The 22473-nt window shown below is 44.8% G+C and overlaps 1 protein-coding gene across 1 annotated transcript in view; it reads left to right on the forward strand.

Annotated features, from left to right (window-relative positions):
- CCDC33 (coiled-coil domain containing 33) overlaps nt 1-22473 on the forward strand; it is a 248658-nt gene that overhangs the window by 47089 nt on the left and 179096 nt on the right. Inside the window, exon 3 of the mRNA XM_043980303.1 lies at nt 13944-14107. Within this exon, the coding sequence (XP_043836238.1) occupies nt 13944-14107 (164 nt within the window). The remainder of the gene's footprint in view (nt 1-13943; nt 14108-22473) is intronic.

Here is a 22473-nt window from a genome sequence, read left to right on the forward strand (position 1 = left end):
GCTCTCTATTCACTATGACAATATTCATATATATGTGTGTATATAATTATATATATTTATAAGTATAATTATATTAATGTAAAATGTGTTTTATATATATATAATATATGTCATTGTTGTTCAGTTGTTTCATTTGTGTCTGGCTATATTCGTGACCCCATGTGAGGTTTTCTTGTGTGGGGACCAATTTTTAATTGGGGAGTGCTAGCTCAGCGGCTCGCCGAAATACTGGGGCAAGGAAGGAGACCAGCAGCCTCCCTCAAAACAGACAGGATTTATTTTAACAAGAACGAACTTAAAAAAAAACAACACAAACAGGATCAGTAGGATCAAGGGAAAAGAAATAAAATGGGGAACGGGAAATTATAATACCTGAAAAAATACCTCCGCCCAGGAACTCAGCTGAAATACGCAGCAGAACGCCTGTCACTTTCCAGCTTCCACCTCAAATGCCCAATTCTCCTCCCCCAAACCTAGAAACCCCCCACACCGCCCCAGCCAATAGGGATGGCCGCTCTGACAGTCACATGACTGCCCTCACTAGGCTTCCAATCATTATAATTTTGCCAGGCCATGTAGGCGTTGGCGAGTGGTGATGACGTGAGGTGCCAGAGCCCTGGCAACGGCTACAACCAGTGGGTGGAGCACCATGCGGTTTGCGGAGCCCCAGGCCAGTTCGAGCCGAGGCATAAAAACCTCAAATAACAATTAATTCTTTACACTTGGCAGACACTGGAGTGGTTTTGCCATTTCCTCCTCCAACTCATTTTACAGATGAGGAACTAAGGCACAGGGTTAAATGACTTGCCTAGGGCCACACAGCTAGTAAGTGTCTGAGGCTGGATTTGAACTCAGGTCTTCCTAACTCCAGGTCGGGCACTCTATTCATTGTACCACCTTTACTCCCCTCCCCTAAAAGAAAAGCTAAGCCAAGAGTCATCTCTTCTCTGTTCCCGTGTCCCTATTCTATTTCCCTCCTCTGCTGTTCAGACCTCCCTAAGCCTGTGAGAGAGGACAGAGGACGTGCGTGAGCCCAGCTTTCACTGGTGATGGCTTCAGATTCTGGCTGGCCATCTGCCCCAGCCTCCATCCTAGAGCCAGAGAGCTGGGGAGGAGGAGGAGGAGGAGGGGAGGGAGCAAGGGGAGCCATCGCCTTACAAATGAGGCCCCTCAGGAGGAAGGCAGTCCCAGCAATCTGGACTTTCATTAACACCTCGGCTACTGCTGATGACACCTGCTAGGGCGGGTGGGGGAGAAGGGAGGGGGAAGGAGGCATTTGTTCTGTCACTCAAATAGGGGAGCGATCCCTGCCCAGGGAAGAGCTGCTGTGAGTACTCGGCTTAGCAACACGTCCTGTGCCCCGGCCAACATTTGCCTTCTCAGAGGCTTATTTAGCTGCTCTGAATGTGGAGTATCAGCAGTTAAGTGTCAGCCTGATCAGTTCTATCCTTGAGAGTCTACACACACACACACACACACACACACCAGCTATATACCATATGTATGTGTATACTGTTTTATCTATTTATCTGTCTATCTTGGACAAGGGGCAGCTACATGGTGCAGTGGATAGAGAGTTGGGCCTGGAGTCAGGAAGACTCTTCTATGAGTTCAAGTCTGGCCTCAGACACTTCTTAGCTGTGTGACCCTGGGCAAGTCACTTCACCCTCTTTGCCTAAGTTTCTCATCTGTAAAATGAGCTGGAGAAGGAAATAGAAAACTATTTCTACATCTTTTTTTTTTTTTTTTTGGCGAAGCAATTGGGGTTAAGTGACTTGCCCTGGGTCACACAGCTAGTGAGTGTCAAGGGTCTGAGGTTGGATTTGAACTCAGGTCCTCCTGAATCCAGGGCCAGTGCTCTATCCACTGCGCCACCTAGCTGCCCCTTCTATATCTTTTCTTTTTTTTTCTTTTTTTCTTTTTTTTGTGGGGCAATGGGGGTTAAGTGACTTGCCCAGGGTCACACAGCTAGTAAGTGTCAAGTGTCTGAGGCCGGATTTGAACTCAGGTACTCCTGAATCCTGGGCTGGTGCTTTATCCACTGTGCCACCTAGCCGCCCCCCTTCTATATCTTTTCAAAGAAAACCTCAAATGGGGTCATGAAGCATCTAACATGAATGCAACAACAACAAAAATATATCATCTATATATAATATATGTATATATTAAGAACTAATTAGGTATTAATATAATATATAAAGATATACAGATATACATATTTGTATATACACATTTATATACATATATACCTTTATATATACGTATATACATGCATACATACATTTGTGTGTAAAGTACTTAGCACACGTCCTTTCCCCTTCTCTTCCCTACTCAGACTACAGACAATGATTCTCTGAGGTCCAGAGGGTGGGCCCTGTATCATAATAACAGTGCATTTATATGAGGCTTTTAAAATCTGCAAAGGGATCTACATGTGTTATTTTATTTGATCCTCATGTGTGGGAGGGTACTTTTATTATTCTCATTTTCCAGATGAGGAAACTGAGGCTGAATGCCAAGGTCACACAGCTAGCAAGCATCTGAGGCAGAATTTGAACTCGCTCTCATCTTCCTGTTCCCAAGGCCGCTGTTCTATCCACATTGTATCCTCAGTGCCTCGCACGCCGTAGATGCTTATTGAATTGAACTGAACTGGTCAGCTCTAGCTTGTCTCATATACAGACATGTTTCCCACCGCTCTGCTGGGCCATTCCCCTCCGGTCATAATGGTCACTGGTACTCAGGGCCCTAAGTTGCAAGTGTGGGGTGGGTGCTCCGTCTTCAAGGTCTCCCAGCCCACAGTGACATCTTCGATGCTTCTTCAGGGATCTCACTCTACGTGCCTTCCACTTCCTTTGGCTTAGCTGATTAATCTGCTGGCTTATGTTGGGGGTGCCATGTCCTCATCTTCCCCAGGCTCCCCAGCCACTTGGCAATGGTGAAATAAGATAACTGACAGGGGCTCACTAAGACCTTTGCCTAGCATGTGCTTAATAACACGTATCCCAAACAAAGCCCATCCCCCAATTAACAAAGAAACCCCATATCTTCACCACCCCTACCTGGTAACTGCTACTGTGACAAGACCCCTGGATGGAGAATCAGAACATGTGGGTCACATTCTCTTCCTGGCGGTTATACCTTGGGCCACATAACCAACTGCTTTGTGCCCCAATCTCCAGTAAGAGTTGTTATGGCATAGTGGAGAGAGCACTAGAGTTTGAATTAAATCTGAGTGTGAGTCCTGTCCTGCCCCACACACTTACTTGCTACATAACTCTAGGCAGATTAATTCTCCATTCTGAGCTCCCAATTTCCTCCTCAATCAACAAGTAACCCTTAAGCCCCTATTAAGTGCAGGACATCTATAGAAAAGGGAGAATGACAGCACAGGCTTGCTCTGAGGGTCACACTAGAGAATGCTGTGGACTACTCTATTCACATGCACCTTTATTATTGCTTCCACATCTTTAAGTAACTTAGGGGGATCTCAAAAAGGGACCTCAGAGCCCATCTCTTCCACCTCCCCTCATTTTTAGATGGGGAAACTGAGACCAGTCAATTGAGGTGATTTTTCAAGATCTCCCTGGTATCAAGCATCAGAAGTGGTCTTTGTACCTGGGTGCCCTGCCTCTAGGACCAATCTGCTTTCCTTTCACTGTGGGGCTCAAATGAGATATTGGATGTAGAATGCTTTTGATATGTCAGCTCTTCTCATTGGCTTCCCTAAACCTGGGCTTGGTTTACCTGCCTCCAATGTCTAAGCTTTGGTCCTAAGACTTCAGAATCAGCTCTATGTAAGCATTTCTTCCTGGGGCTGAGAGCAGGCTTCTAACTTCTTAGCTCTTCACCCCTGGGGCACCTCCCACCTAATTCTGTTTTCCACCCTACAGAGTTGGTGTTTCCACATCCTGGACTAAGAGAGGCAGGGTCCAATTAACAGTTTACACCAGCCCCTCCCTCTCTAGAGAGCCTCAGACTAGTTAGTGTTAATCTCAAGATGATGATCTTCCCATCAGGGAAGTGGGTTTCTTTTCTAGGATCACAGGAATACAGAGCTGGGAGGGACCTTAGAAAGCAGTTAGTCCAATCCCTTTATTTCATGGAGGAGGAAATGAAATCTAGAGTAGGAGTATGATCTTGTGTAACGTCACACAGGCAATAAGGGTCGGAGACAGGATTCAAACTTTAGATCTAGTACTGACTTATTCCATTCTGAGGCCTTACCTCTTCAGTCTCATCTTACAGTTTTGTAATAGTTTACATATATACTCATTAAACACATAGAGAGCCAGAACTAGGGTGGGGCAATGTGACTTTTCCCAGGGTGCCAATATTTGTGGGGGTATTATACTTTTTTGCTCCCTTTCTCAGTTCCCTGGTGGTTTATATATCATGGAGTGCCATGAATATCTCACCCTTCTCTCAGAGCCCACCTTCAGCTACAACAATCCTATCAGCCTCCTTTATCCCCTCACTAGCCGCCTACCTTCTCCTGGGCACTATCCAGCATGACTACATCCAGTTAGAGTGCACTGCCTTCCTGTGTACTGTTGGTCCTTAAATGAATTTGACCCAGGCACTGGCATTCCTAATTAGAGCTCTGTTCAGGTCATTTCCACTTGAGGTAAGAGAAGAATCCATTTGTCACAAGACAGAGAGACATTTCAAAGGAAGGATGTGCAGCACTTTCCAGAGTCCCTCCTGGGCATTGCTGTTGTTTGTCTTCTATTCTCCAAGAGGACCATGACATCAGGAGGTTATGTCACTACTTGCAGTGAATGGGATTTAAGTGAGGGAGGGCTGTGCAGTCACCAACCTACTCTCTCTTCTACCCACTGCACCACCTAGTTGCCACCCCCTCCCCCAGAGGGCAAATAGCTCTGAACTTAGAATCAAGAAACCTAGATTTTAAGGCCTCAATTTCTGCCACCTGCTACCCGTGTGACCTTGAGCAAATCACTGGGCTAATCTCTTTATCTTTAGAATTAGAAGCTTTGCTCTTCTCATCTCTAAGGGTTGTTGAAAGGAGGAAAGGTCTGTCTGTATAGACATGAAAAGAGAGACGAAAGATAGGCAGAGATTGAGAGAACTGGGAAGAAAGAGTTAGAGATAGAGAGATAGAAAAAGAGAGACAGAGGAGAGAGAATTAGAGAGATATCAGGGAGAGAAATGAAAAGAGAGTGGGGAGAAAGGAGAAAGGGTGAGAAAGCAAGGGAGAGGAAAAATTAGTCCTACCTGGAGAAGTTCTCCCTAGGATTTGTGGTTGATAGGGATTTAATCACCAATTAACTGGATAGCTATGGTAGGTCTGAGCATGTCTAGGGACCTAGAATAGGCATTCTGTCACCATGAGATCACACCTACACCCATCAACGATGAACAGGAGAGGCAGAAGGAATCCCCCACACACACACACACTCACGCAAGAGGCAAAGACAAGATGACTTAGAATCACAGGAGCTGCCAGATTTCCTCAGTGAAAGCTAGAAAGCAGAGTTACCCCATGAAGTCCACCTGGTTTGAAGTAGAGAGCTGAAAGCCAGGAAGGACTTAACTTAGTGGAGAGCACCCTGGAAGCAGACAAAGGGATGAGGAAATAGGCTATTGGAGTTGGAGAATGGACTTCCTTTTTTTTTAACCTTCAGTTTTAAAAAATTTTGATATAGTAATATCACTACAAGGTCTGTATCTCAAAGAGATCAAAGTAAACTAGGGAAAAGGACCTTCAGGTACAAAAATATCTATAGCAGCTTTTTTGTGGTTGAAAAGTTTGGAAATTGAGGGAATGCCCATCAACTGGGGAATGACTACAAATTGTGGTATATGAATGTAATGGAATACTATTGTGCTATAAGAAACGATGAGCAGACATTTCAGAAAAACCTGGAAAGATTTCAGTGGACTGATGCTGAGTGAAGTGAGCAGTACCAGGAGATATATTGTACACAATAACAGCAACACTGTGGTGTGATCAACTGTGATAGGACTTAGGTCTTCTCAGCAATACAATGTTCAATGATCCATGACAATCCCAAAAGACTGATGATGGAAAATGTTCTCCACACATTCAAAAAGAACTGTGGAGTCTGAACACAGATGTAATGCATGCTATTTTCACCTTTGTTGTTGTTGTTGTTGTTGGTTGTTGTTTTGGAGGGTTTCCCTTTTGTTCTGTTTCTTCTTTTACAACATGACTAATGGGGAAAATGTTTTGCATGATTTTTTTGTTTTTGTTTCATCACAAAAGTATTTTATTATTTTCCAGTTACATGAAGAGATAGGTTTTCAACATTTGTTTCTCTAAGATTTCTAGTTCCAAATTTTTTTCTCCCCTCTCTCCCCTTCCCTCCTTCCTTCCCGAGACAGCAAGCAATCTGATATAGGTTATATATATGTACAATCACATTAAATATATTTCTATGTTTTGCATGTTTGGCCTGTCCTCAGATCGCTTACCATCTTGGGGGAGTGGTGGGGAGGGAAGAAGAGAGAAAAATTTGGAAATAATCTTTCCAAAAATGCATGTTGAAAGTTATTTTTACACATATTTGGAATAAATAAAATACTATTTTTTAAAAGATTGCTGTATGAGGGAAGAACCTTTGTTCTAGGGGGAGTCACTTACACCCCCCAGTAGTGCTTCCTGGCTTCAACCATAAGGCCCTTCAGCCCCAATCCTGGTTCGTTCTCTCTCTCTCTCTCTTCTCTCTCTCTCTCTCTCTCTCTCTCTCTCTCTCTCTCTCTCTCTCTTTTCAGGCAACTGGGGTTAAGTGACTTGCCCAGGGTCACAGAGCTAGTAAGTGTCACGTGTCTGAGGCCTAGATTTGGAACTTAGGTCCTCCTGAATCCAGGGGCTGGTGGCGCTATCGGCTGTGCTACCTAGCTGCCTCTCCCAATCCTGGTTTCTCACAGTCACGTCTCCTCGATGCCCCCTCACAGGACAGGGATGTCATTCTAAAAGCCACACTCTCCTCAGAAACTATGAAGGAGCTCTTCTAGGGATTTCCTTCTTCTAGGTTTGGGAATACTCCTAGTTTGGACTGCCATGAGTTAAGTACTATGAGGCTACCCCCAAATAAGATATCCTGAGATTGCTCCTCCAATTCCTTCTGCCTCGGGAGTCCAGATCCTTGTGCCTGGGTTTGTTTGAGGTCCCCTTTTAGAACTGCTCAGTAGCCATCCACACATGGAGCCTGTGCACATATTGTCCTCTTATCTCAAAAAGTCATTCTCCTCATTCTTTCTTCCCTGTATTAATGTCACCTTCCTTTTCCTTGATGGGGGCCTTCCCCAGCTTGGTCTAGAGAACACCACTAGCCGGAGAATAGAGCCCTGGGTTTGGACCTAGCTTTGCAATGAAACGAGATGGTGGTGTCATGGGAAAATCCCTTTTCTTTCTATTGTCCTCAGTTTTCCCCATAAGTAAAATGAGTTTGGTTGAATTAGATAAGATGGAATTAGATGGACACACACCTTTTGGTGTGTGTCAATGTGAAGAAATCTATGGACCCTCTCTCAGAATAATGTTTTTAAATACTTGAAGGCAATGCTAAATTTCAGTTAGAAGTGATTGAACATAAAGATGTATTTTTTTTTCTTATCCAGGTTTTGTGGATACCTTGAAATCCATCCAGGGAACCCCTTGAGGGACCTGTGAACCCATCTTACATACCCCTGGAATTAGATTATCTCTTTAAGATCCCTCTCAGGCTTAACATCCAACATTGCCCTTGAGGTATAGTGACCAATGTGCCATCTAGGGATCGAAAAGCCCTGCCATGAGTGAAGTAGCCATGCCCGGTCTCCCCTAGACCAACAGACCAAGAATATAGAGCAGAGCCTGAGTCTGGGCCCTGGTCACACTAGACTTGGCCATAGAGAATCAAAGATTTAATTGGAGAGGAGGAGGGATTGGGTCTTGTCCATGTGGATGAAGTTAAGGGTCGCAGGGGGTCCAAGACAAGAACAAACTCAATTCTATCCTAACGCCTGCCTCCAGCTTCAAGCTTTTCTCTCTGTCTTATCACATCTTCTGATGCCATTTAATGATGAGAAGGAGGCAGAGGCCTCCCACTGGTTTCCCTACGGATGGAATTAGACCAAGTGGGCCCTGATACATGTGGAAATTTGACTAGGGCAGGTCCCATCCTCAGGGTTGGGGGTTAGGTCACTGTGGGAAAAAAGCCTGTCTCTTAACGGGTGAGACACAACCCAGCCTGCCTGCTCTTTTCCTCTCCCAGGGCTAATTAGTCAAGGTATAATCACCATCATCAAAAGAGATGAAAAGAACAAACTAATATTAATGATAATAATTAATAGTTAATAGTAATAGCTGACATTTACATCTTACCTTGTTTTGAAAAAGTGCTCTTAACTATAGCATCTTACTTGATGAGAGAAACTGTCCTTCGAATTCATTATCATGTGGTTTCAGGATAATGGGGTGATGAAAGGGAATTACCTCCTTTCACTGCTCCCCTCTTCCAGCAAAACTGACATTTAGGGGAAAGCTATAATAGGCAAAGCTGTGAAATTTACAAAGTGTACTACAGTGACGTTGTGATGTTGTGTGTTCTTCTTATCCTCATTTTATGGGATGAGCAAACTGGGGCTCAGAGAACTATGGCCACATAGAAAATAATCATCAGAGGCCAGATTCGAACCCAGGTCTGTCTGACTCTATATATGTACTACCTCAATCTAGGTCATCATCTATTAAAAGAGCATTGTAGAAAATCACAAGACCCTCCTAACACCTTTTTTCCTTTAGTCTTTCTCCCTTCCATTATATCGTCACCACACCCAGGTTCTGCAAGCACAGGTTTGATCATGCCTATGCTCAAAGACTTTCCATAGCTCCTATTGCCTGTAAATAAAGTCCAAAACTCTTATCTGAGCCTTCTGCAAACTGGACCCTATCTTTCTTTCTAACCTAATCTCTCACTAAAGTTTAATTGCCCCCTAAGCAATGACTTTGGGCAAGTAATCTCCCCTCTTTGAGCCATAGTTGTAATAATTTTCACACTGATATATTGATTTATAGCTTGTCAAGTGGTTGACAATACTATCACATTTAAACCCAATCATTATATGATGTAGGGAGTTATCATTATCCCCCATTTTGCAGAGGAAGAACCTGAGACTCAGAGGGGTCACACAGCTAATAAATAAGTGGTTTGTGGTATAATTTGAACCCATGTCTTCCAGATTCCACATACAAGGCTCTATTTCCTTCTGCTCAGCCCTACCTCCCTTTCTTGCCTTTTGTAAATTGAGGGGGGTTGAAGTAGATGACCTTGTTGATGAGTCTTGAGGCCTTTGGTGGACAGTAACGTTTGCCTCAACAGATTTGAAAGTAAGAACAATGGAGAAAAGGTGTTTTCTAAGAAGCGGACTTTAGCTCAAGTTTCCTAACAACTAAAGCCATGAAAAAGATGAATGAGTTGTCTTGGGGAGGTAGTAAGTTCTCCTACATAGAAAATATTTAAGTAGAGGTTGGATAACCATGTACTGGGGATGTTGTAGAGGGAATTCTTTTCAGGTAGGGGTGTTCTAGGCATATATTCATTCATTCATTCACTCACTCGTCATTCACATCATTCATTTTCAGTCATTCATTCATTCACTCACTCACTCATTCACTCATTTCCTTTTCATTTCATTCAGTCATTCACTCACTCATTCATTCACTCATTCATTTTCATTCATTCACTCACTCATTCATTCACTCATTCATTTTCATTCATTCATTCATTCACTCACTCATTCATTCACTCATTCATTTTCATTCATTCACTCACTCATTCATTCACTCATTCATTTCAGTCATTCATTTCATTCACTCATTCATTTTCATTCATTCATTCATTCACTCACTCATTCATTCACTCATTCCATTTCATTCATTCACTCACTCATTCATTCACTCATTCATTTTCATTCATTCCATTCATTCATTCACTCATTCATTTTCATTCATTCAGTCATTCATTCACTTCATTCATTCATATAATAAGCACCTACCATGTACAAGGGACTATGCAATGGAAACACAAAGACAAGTCCTCTAAAATTCCTTTCTGTTTTGAGATTCTGAAATTCTCCCACATTCTGCCCCTGGGCACCTAGTCTGCAATCAGGAAAGACCTGAGTTCAGATCCAGCCCCCATACACTATACTAGTATATGGCCCTGGACAAGTTATTTCGACCTCCACCTGTCCTCAGTTTCCCAAACTATAAAAGTTGGGGATAATAATAGCACCTACCTCTCTAGGCTTGTAGGATCAATAAGATAATATTTTGTAAAGTACTTGGGAAGCAGGCCTAGCAGTTGTAGTCACTATAGAAAATGCTTGTTCCCTTCCCTTTCCCCTTTGCTAGTTTCATTCTATTGTTTACCCAGAATGCCCTTCCCTCTCACTATTTAAGGCCTGACTATCCTTCAAGGTCCAGTTCAATTCCTTGTGATTTCTCCCCATTCTGAGCTGCTTTAACAATTACTGTCTCTATCAATTCATTTGGCAGTTTTCAAAATTTCTTCCATTATTGCCTTGAACCTGCCATGGAAATCTTTTACTTAACTCTGCTTTCAAGGTAATAAGTCACGGCTTCAGGTGGTCTGCCCTCCTTGTCATTCTTTCCTAGGGTCCTAGGAATTCAGAGCTAAAGGGGACCTTAGAGGTCCACCCAAGTTAGCTCTCTGTCTCTGTCTGTCTCTCTATTTGTGTGTGTGTGTGTCTCTCTCTATGCCTCTCTGTGTGTTTATCTGTCTCTCTGTCTCTTTCTGTGCGTGTGTGTGTGCATCTGTCTTTTTGTGTGTGTTTGTCTCTTTCTGTATATATGTGTCTGTCTGTCTCTCTCTGTCTCTCTGTGTGTGTCTCTCATCTCTTTGTGTGTCTCTCTCTATTTTTGTATGTGTCTGTCTTTCTGTCTCTCTCTGTTTCTTTGTCTCTCTCTGTCTCTTTCCTGTGTGTATCTGTCTGTTTCTGTCTCTTTGTATGTGTGTCTGTCTCTCTTGTCTCTCTTTTTGTGTGTGTGTCTGTGTCTCTATCCCTTTCTATGTGTGCATCTGTCTCTATTTGTGTGTGTCTGTATCTCTCTCTGTCTCCTCCTCTCTTTCTCTACACACACAGACACACACAGACACACGGATGCACGTGTACATATATATGGCTATGGCAGTATGGGGGAATGGGAGGTGGGGAGAGTGACTGAAGGGATGCTTTAGAGTCTAGCACCAGGATGGGGAAAGACTGGAGACAAAAAGACTGGTTAGGATGTTATCACAACAGACTAGGGTGAGATTACTTCTGGCGTCCATTGCTAGAACAGAACTACATCTTGGAAGAATTAGTTGATCTGGTCAGTCCTGAAAGCAATTGGACCTTTTACTTGGTAGGTTTAAGGGAAGGCTCTAAAGGATCACAGGATCCTAGATAAGAGCTGGAAGGGACCTCAGAGTCCTCTCATTTTACAGCTAAGGAAACTTAAGTGACTTACCCAAGGTGACCGACATTGTGTCAGAGGTAGAGTTTGAGCTCAGCCTTTCTGACTCCAGACCAAGGGCTCTTTCTACCATGAACTAGAGGAAACCCAAGTTCTAACCTAGAAGTTTCCAGCTTTAAATTGTTCAGATTGGGGAGAGGGAGGCCTAGAGGAGGGGTTGTCAGGAAAGGAGAAAAAGATTTCAACTAAGATGGACAGAATGACTAGGGAATAGACATCCAGTGGAATATAGAAAGACCAGGACAGAGAAACCAAAGATTTTTCTTCTCTAGATAGAGTTAGGCCAAAATGGTATCATTGGTAATGGAAAGGAAGGAGCAGAAAAGAGACATTCTATTTAATAATTATTAACTCTTAATTAGAATGTGAGCTCCTTGACAGAAGGCTCTGTCTTGCTTCTATATGTTTTCCTAGTGTTTACTTGATACATATTAGATGCTTAATAAATGCTTCTTTCTATTAGAAAAAAAATAATTATTTATTAAGCTCTTACTACATACAAGGTACTATACTAGGTGATCAGAGTAGAAAATTTTGAAAGGACAGTCTCTGCCCTTGTGGGGACCAATTTTTAATTGGGGAGTGTTAGCTAAGTGGCTTGCCACAATATTGAGGCAAGGAAGGGACGAGCTCAGCCTCCCTCAAAACAGAACAGGATTTATTTTACAAGAACGAACTTAACAAAAAAAAAAACACAAACAGCGAGTCAGTAGGATCAAGGGAAAGGAAATAAAATGGGGAAAGGGAAATTATAATACCTGAAAAAATACCACCGCCCAGGAATCAGCTGAGAATACACTCCTGTCGCCTTCCAGCTTCCAGCTAGAATAGCTAATTCTCCTCCCCTTCCCCTGCAAACCCCAGCAGCCCCCAACCATTAGCTGGCCGCTCTGACAGTCACATGACTGCCCTCACTAGGCTTCCAATCATTATAATTTTGCCAGCTCATATAGCGTTGGCGAGTGGTGATGACATGAGGTGCCAGCACCATGGCGACAGCTACAACCAGTGGGTGGAGCACTGTGCTGTTTGTGGAGCCCCAGGCCAGTGCAAACTGAGGTCGGTTTTTTTGTTTGTTTGTTTGGTTGGTTGGTTTTTTTTAATCCTAGCCACAAGATGGGGTCATAAAAACCTCAAATAACAATTAATTCTTTACACCCTCAAGAGGCTCTCTCTCTCTCTCTCTCTCTCTCTCTCTCTCTCTCTCTCTCTCTCTCTCTCTTCCTCTGGATTTCTCTCATTCTCTCTCTTTCTCTCATATACAATACAGAAAATGTTTTCCCTTTAAAAAAGGATTCATTGTAGTATTCAGTTCAATTCAACAAGCATTTATGGAACATCCACCATGTACAAGGCACCATGAAAATAAAGATATAAATGCAAAATATCCCCTGCCCTCAAGGATCTAACATTCTGTAATTCCACAAAAGAGGAAGCTTAGCTAGTATCTCTAGTGCTAGGATTCCAGTTTTCAAAATTCTAAGTGGCACAACAACTTTTCAGGAAATTGTGTGGCATACAGGCAGGCATGTATGCTTTTTCACCAAGCAAGGAACTCAAAGTCAACCATCCATTACTGAGATGGCTTGACAGAACTTGGCATGTGACTGACTGGTGGAACAAGAGGAAAGAGAAGCATGAAATAATGCTTGAAGGTTTTGAATCTGAGTGACTGAAAGGATATTAAATTGAGCGTTAGAAATTGGAAGCTGGGTGTGAGATCAGGGAAGCAGACAAAGGCCCTGCCTGCTCCCTCTTAGAAATTATTAAGGAAAGCGTTTCAATAAGTAACTAGGGAAGTGATTGGACAAGAGCACGGAGTCCTCGATTAAGTCACTTTGACTGATATGATCAGACTCTGAGACCTCTTGAGATCATCTTTGACCATCTGAAAGGAGTAAACTTTGTGATGGGAGCAAGCAAAGATGGACCGAGAGGTTTTAAGAAATGATTTGTGACTATTGTTCAAATGGGGAAGCCAACTGTTAAATGGACTTTCACATTCCCCTGAGCTCTGTAACTCTGGGTGTGCTTTTTTTTCATATGGTAAAAATTCAGTTTTGTTCAAAGATCCTAAAAACTGGGACTGCAATTTGACTTGTTAGATTTTCAAGGACATGATGGGGACCTTGTCAGTTTGGAAATTTCTCTCCCTAAGCAGAATAAAGCTTGGATTAGAAGAATGACAAATTAATTATAATTGCTTCTGACACACCTGTGCCCACAACACAGAGTATAGTATTATATTTTTCCCTTTTGACAAGTGTAAAGTTTGGGATATTTTGAATTTGAGGGGTCAGCTTAAGCCAAAACTCAAGAGTAAACTCAGTCCCAAAGGAAGAGAGAATCAGGTGAGAAGAGATGGTGGAGCCAGTTGGAATAGAAATGGGCTGGCTATAAAATTAATATCTCTTTCTCTTGGCTCTCTTGGCAGGTGGCAGAGCCCCCCCTGCCCCTTGAAGAAGCTTTCCGCCATGCAGAGACCACCTATGGCCACTTGGCGCCGGCCCAAAAGGAAATCATCATAATCACGCTCCATGGGGCCATCAACCTGCCCAGCCAAAAGAATGGCTCCAAACCCTTGGCCTTTGTGATAGCGTGAGTACTTTGGGGTGGTTGTGGGTAGACAATAATGAGTCCTAGGGGTGCATATATACTTTATGGGGTTTTTTTTGTTTTGTTTTTTTGTCTTTTTTTTTGCAGGGCAATGAGGGTTAAGTGACTTGCCCAGGGTCACACAGCTAGTAAGTGTTAAGTGTCTGAGGCCAGATTTGAACTCAGGTCCTCCTGAATCCAGGACCGGTGCTTTATCCACTGCATCACCTAGCTGCCCCCCCCCCATATATTCTTTAATATTCTTCATGAGGTATAGATATTAGAGGTATGCTGACCAGAGCTATGAATATTGGGTGTGTAAAATAATAGAGGTTGAAAACAAGAGTCCAAAGAAAATTAGAGGACAATATGAAAAGCAAGGTGAGTACCTGGGCTCTGGGGAACCACAGGAGCAATAAATACTGAGGGGTCAAGTCCTTGGAATCCAGGAATGTGCGGAGATGAAAAGAGGAAGCACAAACACTGGCTTTTGAATCAGCGTTAGTGGGAGGTGGTGGTGTCTTGTGTCTGTGTGTCCCTGTACCTGTGGCCAGAGAAGAGAATACTTTTGTTTTGCGGTATAATGCAGTTAGAGTCAAAGAATGTGGTCGCATCCTAGCCCTTCCGTTGATTACCTGGGTAACCTTAAGCAAGTAGCTTCCTGTTTCTGGACCCCAGGACCAGATAATCTCTCTGAGGTTTCTTCCTGCTCTGAATCCTTTGTCACAGCAGTCATGCTGAAAAGACTGCAGTGGTCTTGGGGTCCGTTCAGACCTGGAACACACACCCTGACATACTCGGACCTGTGATGGATTAGATCTTCTTTGCCAGACTGCTAGACTTTAAAGAACAGAGGTGGTGCCTGGTGCCCGGTGCCTAACTGCTGCATGTTTCCTGATGGCTCCTGTCTCAAGCTGTCGCCCCTGCCCCCTCCCTCTTTCCTCCTGATGCCTGTCTTCTGTTCTTTGTTCTGATTTGGTCCTATGGGCCTCCTTATTTGGGACCACTCCCATGCCTTCCTCAAGCACCCCCTCTGCTCCCAGGTGGCTCTGGGCTACGTGGGCCCCAGCAGGAGCAGGGCTAGACCAAACCTGTCTGTCTGACCCCCAGAGAGTGTGGAATTTGGGTCACGGATCTAGACCTGGAACCACAAGCCACCTAGTCCAACCTTCTTAAATCTGAGTCTTTCAGTCCCCGTGTCCAGCCCTACTCTTGCCCCTCTACTTCAGCAGTCTCCAATCCAATGCAAAAAGCATTTATTACTCAATCCATTGACAAGCATTTATCAAGCATCTGTGGAGAATGCACTGGGCTAGGCATGGAGGAAAGACAAATGTGAAACAATGCCTGCCCTCAGGGACCCTCCATTCAACTGTACAAAGAGAAGGAACTGAAAAGTCTGTACCAAATATTGTGAGGGCTCGTGAGAAGAGAGCAGGGCAGCTAGATGGCACCAGAATGCATAGAGCGCTGTCCCTGGAGTCTGGAGGATTTGAGTTCAAAACTCAGACACTTTCTGTCTGTGTGACCCTGGGGCAAGAGTCACTCGAACCCCCGTGTACCTCAGTTTCCTCATATGTAAAATGATGTGGAGAAGAAAACAGCAAACCACTCCAGTATTTTTGCCAAAAAAACAAAAAACAAAACCAAATGGGACCATGAAAAGTTGGACACAACTGAATGTCAACAAAAGAAAGAGCACTAACATCTGGGGGGAAAGAGCAAAGACCTCATCCCTAGGAGGAAGTAGCAAAAGAACAGAGCCTTGAAGTGTGTGGGAATTCTCAGGGACAGAGTTGAGGGAGAATATCCCACTTGGCAGCTGCTGGTGCTGATTCTTAAGCTATTCCACAAAGGACAGGAGGCCTGAACAGGCAGATTTAAGTCAGTAAGCATCTATAAAGCACCCACTGTGTGCTGGGCACTGAGGGAATAAAGGAAAGGGAAAACAACAAGGACAACAAAGAACAAAATGGCCACTTCTCTGTTAGCTTGTTCAAGATGGGGGAACAAGACCTGGATGCAGTGATCAGAATGAAGGTCTTTGTTTCCACAGGAACCAGTAGCTACATTGGTTTTGGGCACTCAGCATGCTGTGAATAGAGAGTCCAAGTGTGCAGATCCCTGACGAGGGGAAAGATGAGTGAGCTCAGGGGATCCGAGCACCCCTGCCCTGGTGGTTCAAGCTCCCAAGTCATGTCTGGCTCCATTTTGTCTAGCTGTGTTATTGCTGCTTCTTTCTGGGAAAGTCCAAGCCTTTTACCTCTTTTCTATCTTCCTCTGGGAATTTAGGGCTCCCTGGGGCATTAAGGGCTGGACAGAAAGGAAGAAAAGGAAACTGGCTTGTCCTTAGCCTTGCTTGCCCGGCAGATAAGCTTCATCTTTCTCCTACTCTCCCCCTCCTCCTCACACCGGGGCGAATGAAGCAGCAGGGCCTCCCAGGCCACGTTCACATGTGAGAGATGGAGGGAGGTCCGGGTTCCCACAGGGTGTTTTATCACCCAGAATGTCTCAGCAGTCCAGAATGTGACCATGTTGCAGGTTTTTAGCGGGAGCTGCTCATTCCTGGGGAGTGATGGTGAGGGAGGCTTGATGGGAAGGAGGGGTTATCTCTGAGGAAAGGAGCCTGGGTGGGGAAACTGGGTGGCTTGTTTTTTTGCTGTGGTGACCTCTCCTTGTTGTTGTTGTTTAGTCATTTCAGTCATGTCCTACTCTTCCTGACCTCATCTGGGGTTTTGTTGTTGTTGTTGTTTTTGCTTTTGTTTTTTGGTCTTTTGGTCTTTTGGTGGGGCAATGAGGGTAAAGTGAATTGCCCAGGGTCACACAGCTAGTAAGAGTCAAGTGTCTGAGGCCAAATTTTAACTCAGGTCCTCCTGAATCCAGGGCCAGTGCTTTATCCACTGCACCACCTAGCTGCCCCGATCTGGGGTTTTCTTCTCTTTGCTCATTTTACAGATGAGGAAACTGAGGCAAACAGGGTTAAATGACTTACCCAGGGTCATACAACTAGGAAGCATCCAAGTCAGATTTTACCTCAGGAAGATGTCTTCCTGATTCCAAGTCCAGTGCTCTATCCACTGTGCCACCTAGCTTCCCCAGCCTCTCCATGACAACCTCTTTACCTACCTCCTCCATCTCCTAATGGTTCTTGCCATGTCTATCTGTCTTTCTATCTCTCTGTCTCTGTTTTTTCCTCCCCATTCTGTCTGTCTGTCCATCTCTGTCTCGGTCTCTCTGTGTCTCTCTGTCTCTCTCTGTCTCTTTCTGTGTCTCTCTCTGTGTCTCTCCGTCTGTGTCTCTGTCTGTCTCTCTCTGTTTCTAGGTCTTTATGTAGCTTATATGTACACATGTATTTGTTTATTGTCTCCCCCATTTATATTGGGAGCTGCAAGGACTGCATTTTGCCTCTTTTTATAACCCCAGTGCTTAGTCTTTTGGGGAAAATGGAATTCACACACATTGAACTGTTAGAAAAGAATAAAGGACAGAGAACAATAGATGCTTGATGGGGTGGTACCTTGTTTCTTCCTCAATTAAGTTTCCTGGAAATGGAGAAAGAAGGAGCTTTCAGAACTCACTACCAGGCACAAGCTCAATGAGTTGAGTTTGAGGATACAAGTCATCCTGTGTCACTTCCTTAGGCAATCTGGACCAATTCAAGGTAAAGCCCTCCTTCCTTATTGCTGCTTTGAGACAAAGGTCACTTTCTAGGGTCTTTATTCTTCCAAGAACACATACACAGATAGGAGACCCTTTCTTGAAATGGATCCCAGGGAAAGTCCATAAGCACATTCACATGACATGGAGCAGGATTCTCACGCTACTGTCAGTCAGAGTTCTCTGGATGCATCAGTGAATCAATCAATAAACATCTTTTTAAATGTCTACTATGTGTGAGCACTGCACTAAGGGCTGGGGATACAAAAAGAGGTCCCTGCCCTCAGGGAGTTAACAATCTAAATGGAAGAGACCACAGGCAAATAAATATGGACAAGCTAGATACAGGATTAATAGGGAATAATTGACAGAGGGAAAGCATTGGAATTAAGAGGGATTGAGAAGGGCTTTCCTGTAGAAGGTGGGATTTTAGCTGAGGGCTTGAAGGAAGCCCAGCAGGGTAGAGATGAAGAGGAAGAGAATTACAAGCATGAGGGGACAACCAGAGAAAATGCCCGGAGTAAAGAGATGGGAGGTCTTGTTCGTTTGAACAGCCAAGAGGCCAGTGTCATGTAGTGAAGAGTACTTGGTTAGGGGTGTCATGTGAGAAGACTACACAGGGGGCAGCTAGGTGGTGCAGCGGATAGAGCACTGGCCCTGGATTCAGGAGGACCTGAGTTCAAATCCACTCTCAGATACTTGACACTTACTAGCTGTGTGACCCTGGGCAAATCACTTAACCCTCATTGCCCTGTGAAAACAACAACAACAACCAAAAAAAAAAAAAAAGACCAAGAAGACTGCACTGGGAAGAGGGTTACAAAGGTTAAAGACCAAACAGAGAGTTTTGTATGTGATCCAAGAGGTGATGGGGGGTTAACTTCCACTTCCTCATTTGTCAAATAGGGATGACAATAGCACCTATCTTCCAGGGCTGTTGTGAGGATCAGATGATAAAATACTCATAAAGTGCTTAGCACAGTGTCTAGCACATAGTAGGTGCTATGTAAATCTTAGCTATTATCTTGATCATTATTCTCAGTTGGGTAGAGCAGGAGGTGGAAGTCTACACACATAGGAAGTTATGTTGGCACAGATGGAAGTCAGCCTGTTTACCTCACCGACTTCCCCAGAGGCACGAGCAGCAGGAGGTGGAAAGAAGGTAGCCACATCAGCTTTGTAGAAGCCTCTTGCTACAGCTACATAGCTTTCCACCTGTAGTGACTGGCACTCGGCCAGGGTGCTGCTGAAGAGCAGACCAAAGCAGTAGGAGGATGCTCTTGCCACCATGCTGTGCCTGCTGGGCACTAGAGAGGGGGGCATCATCGTCATCTGCTGCTGCTGCTGCTGCGAAGACCTGAATGGGCAACAGGTCCTGCCCCTCTCCTCTTGGCACAGCCTCACTTGGTTGACAGACATTCTGAACTGTAGTGGAAAGAGTCCTGGGCTCAGGGCCAGAAAACGGGATTTGAGTCCTGGCTGTGACACATACTAGTAGTGAGACCTTGGATAAGTCATTTACCTCTGTAGCAGAAGAGGTCAATGATCTCACTGGGATGTGGGCATAGCTTCAGATGATATCATGTACAAAACATCCATACCTGCCCATCCTGTGCATTTTTTCCCTGGCTTACCATTAGCATGTTGTGGGACAAGGTTTAAGAAACTCTCCTTTCTTTGTCTTGACCTCACAAAGATTTGAGCTGCCCAGTGCCCTGTCTCCAGCCCTGTGACCTGCCCAGCTTTTTGGCTTACATGTTGATAACATTCTTCATATTATTTCTTTTTGTCATTCCTTGTTTGTGTGGCAGCTCATTCTTCATAAAATATAAAATAAGGCTTTTTTTACATGTAGGGCAATATGCTTTTTTAGTCATTTTTTTCTATCTTAATAGTATTTTTTCCAGTTACATATCAGGTTAGTTTTCAACATTTATAAGATTTTGAGTTCCAGATTTTTCTCCCTCCCTCCCCCCCTAAGACAACAACCAATCTGATAAAAGTTATACAGTACAATCATGTTAAAAATGTTCCACATTAGTCCTGTTGTGAAAGAAGAATCAGAACAAAAGGGCAAAACCTCAAGAAAGAAAGAAAAAACCAAAAAAGTGAAAATAATATGGTTCAATGTGCATTCAGATTCCACAGTTCTTTCTCTGGACGTGGAGCATTTTCCATCATGAGTTCTTTGTATTGCTAAGAGCCAAGTCTCACAGCTGATGAAGATAACACTTCTTGATCACATCATTGCCTTGCCAAATCGTTGGGAGGAAAGCATTTTAGACAATAAAGCATCTTAGCAATTTAGGCCAATGTAATTAACTCTCAAGGGCTTTGGGGGAGAAATGGAGGCAACACCAGGCCAGAGAGGGTCTACAATAGCAATTGTTCCAAGCTCTCCTCACTTCTAAGTTCTTAACTTTTCCTGCCTGGTTCTATCCCCCCTTCCCAGGGAAGTGGACTGGCTACTGACATCACTATAAATGGTTCCTTAAGATGCTCTGATCCTCTTCTATGCTGCCTGAGGCATGAACAAATCCCCTTTCCTCTGAGTTCAGCCATAACAAAGTAAAGACTGGTGCAAAGGTGCTAGAAAACCAGAGGAAAGGGGAGCAGAGGCCCATGGTAAAAGCAGGAGATTCTACAGAGCAGACATCTCATCCTAAGCTGACAGAGTATTGCTTCCTAGGAGCTCTGCTGGCCCAGAGGATGGGATGCTCGGCCTCAGTGGGTTCTCTTTGCCTCCCACGCCTGTCTGCGTGGGCTGCTAGACTGAGCTCCTCAGAGCCTTCATTCAAGGGAGGTTAAGGTTGGCACTGCTCTCTTCATTGAGATTCTCAGCCCTCCCAGTTTCCCAGTTCTTCTCTATGACTGTGGATCCCAGGAATATTTCCCTCTGACCCCAAGTCGTGTTATAGTCCCTGGAACTGTGGGTGAGGGTTCCTCTCCTGGATTTCAGGCCCCATGCAGTGACCTTGGATTTCTCCTTCAGTATTCCAGGGGTATCTCCTTGAACCCTGAAGTCTTAGCCTTGCCCCTCTCTCATTTCTCTCCATCCTGTTCAATCAGTCTAAAATCATATTCACAATCAATCAGTAAACACGCATGAAGCTCCTACCATATGCCAGCTAAGACTGGTTCTACCCTTGAGTGAAACTCAGTTCCTTCCTTCTTGTTCTAGGCTGAAATCCAAACCTGGTCTCACAATGTGACCATTGCCCAGGACTCTGAAAGGATGACCCCCTGTTTTCCTTGGTCACTCTGTGTTTCCTTCCACAGGAGCCCGGAGGACAAAGTCCTGGGTTCTCTTCCTGCTCCTCCTACCAGACAGAAGAGGCTCTGCTAGCCCGTCTGATCTGTTCCATACAGTTCTAGCACATATTCGCTGCCTTCTTGGAAGGGTCTCCGTTTGGCTGAGGCCTGTCTTATCTGGTGTGATCCAGTGGCAATTCCTTTTTCTGGTATAGGTGCCTTTGGGCTGCTCGTCCAAACTCCCCAGGCCCAGTTTCCTCAGGCCCATGTAGCAGCTTTCCTGCCCTCCTCTCTACCAAACCCAAGCTGCTAGTTTTCCCTCCTCAAAATGCTTCCTGATTGATCAGTAGCTGGTTTCTAAGCTCTTCCAACTCTGGGATTCTGTGATCTCTCAACCCAGACTGTGAATTTCAATGGATGGCAGAGACTGAGTCTTCTCCTTTCTCTTCCACATAGCTTAGTTTACCACAGGGTCCGGCACAGAGGAGCTGGCTGGGTAGAGACTTGCAGATTGGTTTGTGAAGGCAAACACCTGGTTGTTATAGCAACAATCACCTTGGGAACAAGGGAATTGGGCGGAGAAGAGATGCCCTAGCCCAACAGGTGAAACACCTGCTCGTTGGCGGGGGTAGGGATTTCCACCAAGCTTTGCCTCCTTTTTTCTACTCACCCTGACTACTTCTCTTCTTTTCTTCTTCTCCCTTTCTTTCCCTCCTCATATTCTGGACACTCCTCATTTCCATGGGAGGACAGGTTGGGGGGGGGGGACACGGTGAGGGGCTAGAACTTGTTTGGAAGGAGCTCTCCTTTTCATGGAGAACTTGGTTTGCCCTCTTCCTGTCAGGCCCCTGGGTTATTTCCATAAACCAATTATCGCCAGAGGATCTCAGGAGAATTCAACAACACCAGCGACCAAGATGGGAAGAGGAGCACAGCGGGTGATTGTCGCAGCTCTCCCTGCAGTTGTGACAGTCTCCATCACCACGTTGCCATGGGAACGCCAAGATTGGGTGGGGAGAAGGGAGCGGGGTGAGCCAGAGCCAGAGCCAGTCAGTGGGCGTGAGGGTCTAGGAATTAGCCATGCAGGGCACATCCAATTTCCTCTTAGCAACCATATCGAGGGACCCGGTCTGGGAGAGAGCCAAGTCTGGGTCTTGGGATGGAAAGAAGCCGATGCTGCTGACACTGAACCCAGAGGCAGAGGGGGGTGGGGAGGGAGGGAATTCAGAGGTAGGAGGGGAACGAGGGCAGTGGGGGTGGGGCTGGAGGTGAGTGCCAGCCAAGAAGCAGAAGAGGAGGTGCCTGAGATCCAGGGCCCCCGAAGCAGCTGTCACCAAGCTGCAGGTGATAATGAAATGCTCATGAAAGGAGAAAGGCAGGACTGCTAGGAGGGGAGACAGTCCCAGCTGTCACCAAAAAAGGGAGATGAAAGTCTTATCCAAGCCCTCCCCACTCCCTGC

This window comes from Dromiciops gliroides, chromosome 2 (genome assembly GCF_019393635.1).
Source record: "Dromiciops gliroides isolate mDroGli1 chromosome 2, mDroGli1.pri, whole genome shotgun sequence".
NCBI lineage: Eukaryota > Metazoa > Chordata > Mammalia > Microbiotheria > Microbiotheriidae > Dromiciops > Dromiciops gliroides.